General features: G+C 39.6%; 1 protein-coding gene across 1 annotated transcript; it reads right to left on the bottom strand.

Annotated features, from left to right (window-relative positions):
- Window positions 1-2,700: 2,700 nt before the first annotated feature.
- LOC148038814 (putative oxidoreductase At1g06690, chloroplastic) lies at window positions 2,701-9,385 on the bottom strand. The gene is made up of 9 exons (XM_087674687.1): window positions 9,213-9,385; window positions 8,844-8,965; window positions 4,100-4,281; window positions 3,945-4,032; window positions 3,778-3,863; window positions 3,574-3,688; window positions 3,333-3,480; window positions 3,196-3,241; window positions 2,701-3,106 (listed from the first exon to the last, which is right to left on the bottom strand). The coding sequence occupies exons 1-9, from the start codon at window positions 9,281-9,283 to the stop codon at window positions 2,996-2,998; spliced, it is 969 nt and encodes a 322-aa protein (XP_087530813.1). The 5' UTR covers window positions 9,284-9,385; the 3' UTR covers window positions 2,701-2,995.
- Between the last annotated feature and the right edge of the window lie 819 nt (window positions 9,386-10,204).

Raw genomic sequence — 10,204 nt, 5'->3', positions numbered from 1 at the left:
GCTTGCCATAGCCATCTGCTATCAGCTAGCGTTGGCGTAGAGAGAGGGGGGGCGTAGTTGTAACCCCTGTGTGCAAGCTATAGGCACCTCCGTCCTGAGCTGTGGTTTTCCACCCAAGTTTTGCTCCAGCTCCTCTATTGCTCACTATTTCACCACTTCCTCCCTTGCCTCGGCGCCGGTAGCCACCGCCATCCCACCTAAATACTGCCTACGTGGAGAGAGAGAGAGAGAGAGAGAGAGAGAGAGAGAGAGAGAGAGAGATGCATGCCTACTGCCTTGCGCCTTCTTCCCCCAACGTTTGTTGCCTTGCACGCTTGCCCTCCAGACTGTTGTCGAAGCCTCATAGACAACTAGACAACTGGTCCACTATCAAAAAGAGATAGAGAGGTTTTTGAAGTTCAAATTGGGGGAAAGTTGCACATTTGGAAAGCTTTTGGAGATTCGGGAGTTTCAGTTGCCATAGCCAAAATAATGTAGTAGTAGTATAGATATAGATATAGATATAGATAATGCAGTAGTATAGATGATGCACATATGATGGATCATGAATTGACACTTCTTGTGCACACTCATATGATGGCCATTTGATGTGTCCAAACCCTCCCAAGAAAGTTTTGCAATGTGAATCAAACCAAACTACAGTAATTATGCTATTTAAATGAATTATTGAATTTGAGTATTCAAATGAGTGCTTGAGCTTGAGATGAAGAAAGTAAATGTGTAGTAAGCTTGACACCACAACCAACAGCTTAAAGATTTAGCAATAAAATAGATTTTACCTTCTCTAATGAGGTTTAGTACATGGCACTCTAATGCGATTAAACTTTAATGAAGCTTTAAACTACAATATGAGCAATCAATGGAGGATTTAGTTATCCTTATGTCTTGAACATTTGGAGCCAAAATTTCATCTAGAAGTAGAGAACATAAAGATGCAATAGAAACTCAAATGGTAGTTGAAAACTTTTCATTGTTGTTGGAGATTTTTTTACTTACAAGGAAAACAATCATATGACTTGGAAACCATCAAAACCTTAAACTTTTTGGAACTCTCTTGGCAACACCACCTCTTAGAGCACAATGTTTTCAAGTTATGGTAAGGAGAATGAGCGCCTTGATGTTTCCAATAAGACGATTTATGCAACTTACAAAATAATGAGTTAAAGAAAAATTATCATGGTTGGCTTATACAAGCTATGGCTACCAAGTTTGTCCTCTTGTATAAAGTATCTAAATCTGGCCCTTTATACTAGCAATGCCTAAGAAGTTTATGCCCCAAAGCAAGATCTTGGTGTGTGGATCAATCTAAACCAAAAATCTCTAGGGTGGATGTGTAGAGGGAACCAACTTGATTTTTCAACCTAGGTGTTTGCTTGTGGTGAGCTATGAAGCTAATGAAGCTTGTGAGAGCTAGCTATTGTGTTTGAGAGGATCTAAGAATACTTGAAGAAGGCTAGAGAGTGCAAAGACTTAGTTCAATACCATGTAGCAAAAACTCCATGATCATAGATAAATATAGCTAAGAGAGAGAGAGAGAGAGAGAGAGAGAGAGAGATGCATTACCTCTTGCATTAATATGGTGCCTTTAGACATGATTTCATTCATTATTGTGGCTCACAAAGGCCATCCTTAGATCATCTCCACTCTCCTATTATTAAGATGCATCTCAATATTGAATCCATCTCCTTCAATTGGTGGATGATAATATCATTGTTGATGCCTAGTATTGGTTCTTGTGCTTGACTATCTTGTTGCTCAACGTTTTTCAACCTTTGCATTTTCTTTGGTAGGTGCTCATAACAATTCTTTTATCCTTGTTTTCTTTTGGGGTGAGACAATCATCATTTGTTTATGTTTCCACAATGCTTTGCAACAATGTGTTGCGATTGGATTGGGTACATCACCTCATGCAAATTAATATATTCAAATAATTGACCTTTAAAGAAATATGTGAGCATGAAGCAATTAAAAGATGCTATGCATAGTTGAGATAAGGCTTGCAACCATAAAATTAAGATTGTGATCCACTTACAATCATCTTGCAATTTGTACAACTCATGGTAATGATTATCAATAGCAACAATGATTAGCAATAGAAACTCTTGAACTTGGAAATTCTTGGTCTCAAATGTCACCTAGAAATATTCCAATGGAATGGTCTAAAATATCACCTCCAACCATCCCAATGGTCACTATAGTTCAATGTGAAGTAAACAAAATTACGACATCAACCACATTAACTACACTTGGCTACACTTGAATACCACACAAAGGGAAGAAGTTCAAGAACCAAAAACACAATGGAAGTGCAAAGACTACTAATTTACAATCTAAGTAGGGCAATTCAAACTTTAAGACATAACCAACTCTATCTTGCTATAATTTGTCAAGGAGAAGGCATTCTAAAGCACTTCTCGAAAGGGTACACATCCTAAATAGATACATACAATGGCCTTGGTCACAATTGAAATAAGTTGGAAACTTGCAAGACTTCTGAGCAATTTCAGCACTAGAAGGGATTTTTTCATGCTCTCTAGCATTTTCTAGATCTCTAACTTTATAATATTACTCTTAGCTTCAACTTTCTCTCATCAGCATAAGTTCACGTGCAAACAAAATTGACGAGAAACTAACTAGAAAGCTTGCAACTCATCATGACTAGCTGCATATGGCAGATAAGCAGTCTAAGTACACCTAGTATGCTTTACTATGAATAAGTGTCTTTTAACACTTGTAAATATCTTACAGATAATATAGTATGTTCAAGTCCTGTTTTCTTTAACTTCAAAAGACCCTTGCCAATAAGACCACCTACTGCTTTAAACATACTTAAGGAGGCACACCATATCTTTCAGGAAAATCCTATACATGAAAGGTTTCCAGGAACACACTTCCGAGGCTAAAAACACTGCATAGCTACTAAGAGTAACAAATATTGTACATCTATACAGTTAAGACCCAGTTCATCTCTATGTGCACTAGCCAGAGAACTAATTTAGCCATGCTGCCAGATCCAGTTACTCTTCCCAACAAACCCCAACTTATCAAGTGCTTCCACCTCTTCTTCTGACAAGCTCCATCCTAGAGCACCTGCATTCTGTTCTGCCTGCAGGGAGTATGATCATTGGTATGTTAAAACATACTACAATATGGTTAGAAACTGGTGAAGAGTAGTCAGGTTAAACATCTATCTACCTGCTTTGCATTTTTGGCTCCTGGAATCGGGATTGAGCCTTTGCATCTGCACATTCAAAGAATCAAGTATCAACTATGTGGGATGAGATACGTTACTTAAAATCAAAGCTCACAGACATACGCAGAAGTTCACTTACATGCACCAGTTCAGAGCAACTTGACTAACAGTTTTGCCATGCTCAGCTGCTATGCTTCTCATTTTTTCCAAAAGGGGTTCAATTTGCTCAATGGGCACATTACCAAACCTCCTGTTTTCAGGAGGTGGATTTGACACTGAATATTTACCTGAAATAACCACCCCATCAACCATCGTGAATATATGTCACTTTGCACTTACATTCACTTCTAGAGATTAGGCTATCATATGATGTATCTTACCAGTAAGTCTACCCATGCCAAGAGGTGAATATGCAAGTACTTCAACACCGAGCTGAGCACAAGTCGCCATTAAACCATCAATGCTAGGTTTCATCCTTAGCAACGAGAATTCCACCTGCTCCAGCACCAAAACTGTTAAGTCACAGGTTCCTATAGTAATCTTACACACATGAATGAGTCACATTAACATCTAGAAGTCAACACCTGATTGGATGTAAGAGGCACATTCCTCTCTGCCAGAACTTTGTGAGCACGTTTGAGTTCCTCTTCATTGAAGTTTGATACTCCTACTGAAATAATGAAAACATAAGGAGTTAGCAGTTTAATGAAAGGCATGTGTGTTAGCAGCATAGTGATTGAAATGTTGGAACCTGCTCTTGTAAGTCCTTTATCATAAGCATCTGCGAGTCCATGGCTGAGGTGTTCAATGGACCTAATGGACAGTCCTGGTCCATGAATCTGCAGCAGGTATGGTTTCAAATGAATATAAAGAATGAAAAGCACTGACACAATGCTGTTAGTATACCTGAAATAAGTCGACTTTTTCCATTTGAAGCCTTGACAAGCTTTCTTGCAATGATTTTACTAGTTCCTTCCTGCAATTGAGGTGCCATGGCATAGGGCAATACTTGGTAGCCACCAGAATGTCACTTCTTTCCTCTGCACTCAGGTTCTTCAAGAATTTCCCTACCAGTCTTTCTGATTCACCTATTGACAAAGTAAGCACTAATTTTGTCATATCATCTTATTTGCAATATGTTGTCTGTCCATCTGTCCTTTCCTAAAAGAAATGTCTTAAAAGCTTTGTTTAAGAACTACAGGACAAACTGGATCAAGATTTTAAACAGTAAGCCTCTTGCATAACAAACAAACTGTAAACCTTTATGCAAAAAGATATATGTGTAGTTTCGGCACATGCAGTCTCCACATAGCAAGGCTTTGACCATTCCCTACCATGGGTAGGGAATAAATACATTTCTCCCTTCCTTGGAAAGGGTTCCACCTGTGGCTCTCTGTGTGTTCGTGGTCACTTTGTTCAGGTTGCACTCAGTCTGTATGCTATTCTCCAATCTGGAACAGCTCTCCCTGTGAGTTCACAATGGTTGTGTGCTGAGAAATGACAAATGATGTATGTTCCAAGAAGAGATGTCCTGAATCCCATATGCATAGTGAGGAGAGTGGAACAAGCTAGAAAGCTATATAAGGTTGTACTTAACTATCACTTTCGTAATGATGAATGCAATATCATGATGTCTTGCTCTTTCAATTAGTGTCATTGTCATTGTCAGTCCATTACATAAGATTGTGTTTATGATTCCAAGCTTCCATCTTGAAACCTAATTCACTTGTGTAACAATTGTCTACTCATTGTCTATGTCAACATAAATCAAGCCTTCATCTTCCATCCACCATAGCTCCTGTCATGCTCCAGATCCATGCTTTTAACAAAGGAGTCATATGCCGGGAGGCACCACTGTCAACAATCCACTCCCGAGTGAATGGGGCCCTCAACACAACATTAAAAGCCGTCAAAGTCGAATCTTCAACCACCTCCAAATGGAGAAAAGCAACTAATGAGGGAGCATCCACCGCTTCGGAATCCTTTGAAGATTTCTCCTTTTTGTCCTTCTCCTTTTTCTCCTTGTCGGGGCAATCTTTCTTCCAATGACCTGTTTTGCCACAAATGTGATAAGTAGACTCCTGGTCTTTTTCCTTCTTAGATTTGTCTTCCTTCTTCTTCTGGTCCTTCCCCTTCTTCTAAGAGGATTAACTAACCAAGACCTCAGATTTCGAAGCATTGGTTCCTTTCAGTTGCTCCTCTTGGTCCAAGATCATAGAAACCAACTTTTCCCACCAAAGAGTCTCAGACCGCCTTGAAGCAATCAAGGCGAAATTAAAACCACTAAAGCGAGGCGGTAACTGGAAAAGGAGAATTGTCACCATGTCTTCAGACGTGATCACCTTTCCTACGTTTTGAACCTGCATCTAAAGCTGCCTTAGCTTGTTGATATACTCCCGCATGGATGATGACTTGTTGACACTCATGGTCCGCATCTGTACTTCCAAAGAGACTCGCTTCATGACAATCATTTAATTATACATCTGATCCAGCTCCAGTCATATCTCCCAAGCCACTGTCAAATACTCAATATGAGAGATAACAGTTGTAGTACATGAGAGAAATAAAAACGAACGAATGCGAGTATTGAGTTTATCCCAATGTGCCCGAGCCTTTACCAACTCCACCTTCTCATCACTGGAAGAGTCTGGACTCGTCACACCAAGGACGTTGGATAGCCTCTGTAACAAGCTCCGCCAAATCATAGAACTCCAATATGGCAAGCATCATGACCCACCAAATGCAATAGTTCTCGCCACCAAGCTTTTGATCTGATGGAAGAGTTGGTAGGTTCCGGTCCATGATCACTTGAAACTATGTCTCCTCTTCAGAAGACATCTTCACCCACAATGCCTCCCCAAAATACAAAACAACCCCCTCTGACTGTGAAAAACAACCTACTAGGACTATGGTTTGCTTATCCCGCTCCTTCTTCACCCGCCGGAGGCGATGAAAAGGTAAAATCTACACTTGAAGGCTAAAAACTCAGCCTTTCTCCTCTTGGAACAGCAATAACTTCACCAACTTTGATCCTTTCCCGCACGCCCACACTCGCACATCACGTTCTCTTTAAGGTACCTTGGTGGTGGCTTGCGCATCCACTACTTGGGTATCCAGAATCCTATGTGAGTGTCACCTTGGTGGTGGCTTGCGCATCCACTACTTGGGTATCCACAATCCTATGTGAGTGTCATTGTTGAATGTACTCTAATGAGTTATTCTTATTGTATATTATATCGTACGAGATCACCCATGATCCAAGATATAGCATTCATATGTGAGACTATGCATGTATCAATGGGACATCTACCTTTTTCACTGCCTATTTATAGGCCAAGCGCTCCCTCCTGTTACTTCGTCCTATACACTTCTATAGCAAGTTTTGTTGGAGAGAGGGACTAGAGTCAATGCCCACGTGCAGCTAGTGACTCACATTGTTTTTGTATTGCCTCATGTCTTGGTATATAGACCGTTTCCCGATCATCTCTTTCCTTCTAAGTTCTTTGTGCAGTGCTCTTCTTTTATCGCAATGTTTCTCTTTTCTCCTCTCTTGTGTTACACTGTCTATTACAATAGCTTTCTACTCTTCCATCACTGCATCCACTTCTAGCAAATGATTTCCATGCATTAGCATATATTATCTTCACCCTCTTCCTTGCCAACACTATTCTCCTCTTCCTCCCCCACTATACAAGAGCTTGAGGCTGTAATCAAGTTGGCCTCCGTAAGGAACATCCACCATCAACATCCCAACTTCCACCAAAAATTTCGCATACTCCTCTACCAAAACTTTGACCTTGTGCATCTTTCAATGAAACTCAAACACTTCCTCCCAACCATCACTCTCTATGCGATCAGCATTGCCTGTGTCAAGATATCCCAAAATGTGTCCAACTGTATCTCCTTGATCTTACCATGAAAGTATGATGTGTTCAATGGTGTCAATGAGACTTTTCTCCAAAAACAAGCCTATTCTGTATCCGTAAACCATATCCCCTTGATCTTACCATCAAAATAAAGCATTGAGATGCAAATTACAATACTAGCATTGAATAAAGAATTTACCAAAATGAATGCATCTTTTGGTAGCATACATAAATATTTGTATCAATCCATACAAGGCTCTAGCACATAAAGCAATAAACTTTGATGTAAAGCAAATGCTTTTACATTCACAAAAATATTTGGCGACCAAGTGATCTTTGTACTCACAATTATTATTAAGCATGGTGATCACACCAGATCTCCCACAATTGAATGTTTAACTCCTTTTTTAGGACTTCAAAGGACCTAGTCCTGGGTGGCCACCACCTTTGGGTCCTCAACCCATGGCGATGGCCAATGTTGTAGGTGCCTATCTTGGATGTCCAAGGATGTAACATGAAGGCTGTCACACATCTACAACACTATGAACAGAACTATATTTTGTTTTGTCTTTATTTGAAGCTCCTCAATATATCATTTATGATGGTTGAGATGGATGGACAGTAGACAAATGAAAAACGTGGTGGGATGGATCAGCTAAAATTTGAATAAAAGCTTAACACCATAATCAATAGTGTCCATCAAAGTAGGAGAAGAGACCACATTCTCATCAAATTTAATAATTTGCACATAAGCTATGCATCCAATGCTTTGATATGAGAAACAAGGGTTTAATCTCTGAAAGTACTTCAAAAGTGTTTTATCCTTCAGTAGCATAAATCTTGCAATCTAAACAACAATGTCTTGCTATTTTAGACAGCTTTCACAGACTTAGAGGACTTATATTAGAGAATTTGGGAATCTCTCAAGTTCCACTCTCAAATTAGAAATAAAGATTTGACCATGTGGCTAAATCTTAATCCATTTTTAAAGATGAAACTTGATACTATCATCTATACTGTATCTAGAAAAACTTTCACCTTCAAGGAAGGGGGTAACAATTTGACCATGTGACCAAATATTTACCATCTTATAAATTCCCAAAATATATGAAAATTTACAAACTCCCCAATATAGAATGTGTGATACTTTCATTAAGCAACCTTACTTAGAAGTGGAGAATAAGAAGATTTGAATGGATCTTGGACAACCTTCAGTTCACAAAACTATGTGAAATCTTGGTCCTTAAGATTCACCTGCATTCTGAGACTAGATCTCCCCGTGCCTTTATTTTCTATATCATCTGAACATTAATGGAACTTTCAAGCTTCAGAAGCCCTGAAAGCAAAGAACTCCTACCCTCCTATTCTTACTCTGCAATCTTTACTAGTCCTGGAATCCGCAGTTTCTGCAAGTAATTTAAGTCACAGCAGTCTTGTAACATTTGATTGCTACTGATATTTTCAAAACAGAATATCTATGCTGCTGATGCAGTTCCTCAAACTATAGGAGGTGTCACAGAGACTCGCAATCAGTTTTTACTCTTTGCCGCATACAAACCTGACAAGTGTGCACCAGCCTGCATGCTCACACACCCACTCAAACAAGCCTCACTCATGCCGCATGCAATGACAATCTACAATTAGAACTGATACACACCATTAACATGCACTAACAGTCTACAATTAGTACTGACTCAAGCCATTAACATGTCTTCTCATCTCAAAACCGAAGCGTAATTTGGATGATGAAAAAAACAATTTAACATGTTTGCAGGGGATGATACCTTTGCCATACATAGCGGCAGTATCTATGAGCCTCAGGCCACACTCCAAGGATTTCTTGAAAGCAGCTTCTGCTGTAGCCTCCGTCAGATCCTTATCATAGCCTCCATATCCCCACATTGATCTGGGAAAAAAGCACACGTATTAAACCAAAATCGAGTCACTATAAATGTGTGCGCTTAATTCTAAGAAGACCCCAGTACACGGACATAGATATGACTCAGGACTAGCAAAAAAGAGATGGGAAATGGTAAAGAAATGTTTCAAAAGACCAGCCAATTTACTAATTCTAGGATCGTAAGGTTCAGCCATTATTAGAGCTTGGAATCCTAGAGGCAAAATAAGGGAGAGAGAAGGTTGGAAGGACTTGCTTGTCTCCCCATGACCACGTGCCAATACCCATAGACTGGCCACTGAGTATGTTGGGAGAATGCTCATCCATGTTGGCGGGGTGTATGAGAGTGTGTCTGTGAGAGAGAGAGAGAGAGAGAGAGAGAGATGAGCAAGGCGAGATGGATAGAGATAGAGATAGAGATCGAGATCGAGAGAGAGAGAGAGAGAGAGAGAATGTGTGGGGGGAAGAAGATGAGTCAGCGAGAGAGACTCGCGACCACGTGGGAGGATGGATGGAAAGAATATTTTTTGTCTAATAATGCGAAAATTGATATTTTATTATTTTATTATTTTTGCTATAGGTTTAGAATTTAGAAAGCTCGAACTTTCAAAGAGCCTCCCAAACTCTTTTTTTTTACCAAACCTTCTTTTTTCAATCAAAACCCCCTCCTTTCTCCTCTATCTCACTTTTAAATAATCTATTATTTTCTTTTCCCCCTCCCTTTTTCCATTAAAATGACCCCCTTCTTCTCACCTCCCTTTTTTAAATTAAAACCCCCTCCCCTCTCTCACACTTATAATCTCTTTCTTTTCCCCCTCCCCCCCACACACACATGTCACACACACACTCTCTCTCTCGTGTAGGGCCTAGGTTCTCTCTCTCTCTTTCTTTCTCTCTCTCTCTCTCTCTCTCTCTCTCTCTCTCTCTCTCTCTCTCATTAAAAAGAAAGTTTAAATTAAAAAGTTTAATATAAATGAGAGAGAGAAATATACAAAGAAAAAAAGAAAGAAGAGGAGAGGGAGGGAGAGAAAGAAAAAGAGGGGGAAACTGAGAGAAAGAGAATTATAGGGAGAGGAAATATAAAATTTAAGAAAGAGAGAGAGAGAGAGAGAGGAAAAAAAGAATAGAGAAGAGAGAGGGGAGAGGGGAGAGAGACACATACAGAAGAAAAGGGGAGAGAAAAAATAAGAAGAAAAGAGAATTGAACACAGAGAGAGGAAATATAAAACTTAAAAGAAAAAGAAAAGA

The sequence above is a fragment of the Lygodium microphyllum genome, chromosome 3 (assembly GCF_053477565.2).
Source record: "Lygodium microphyllum isolate KBCC chromosome 3, Lygodium_microphyllum_v1.1.10, whole genome shotgun sequence".
In the NCBI taxonomy this organism is placed as follows: domain Eukaryota; kingdom Viridiplantae; phylum Streptophyta; class Polypodiopsida; order Schizaeales; family Lygodiaceae; genus Lygodium; species Lygodium microphyllum.
This window is presented reverse-complemented; position numbering and strand designations above follow the sequence as displayed.

Bases quoted from the DNA above. Each gene is read 5' to 3' on its own strand.
- LOC148038814 (XM_087674687.1), bottom strand. From the start codon at position 9,283: ATGGATGAGCATTCTCCCAACATACTCAGTGGCCAGTCTATGGGTATT. The intron at 8,966-9,212 runs GCAAGTCCTTCC...CTTTTTTCCCAG, and splicing joins ACGTGGTCATGGGGAGACAA to ATCAATGTGGGGATATGGAG. The intron at 3,107-3,195 runs GTAGATAGATGT...TACTCCCTGCAG, and splicing joins GAGCCAAAAATGCAAAGCAG to GCAGAACAGAATGCAGGTGC.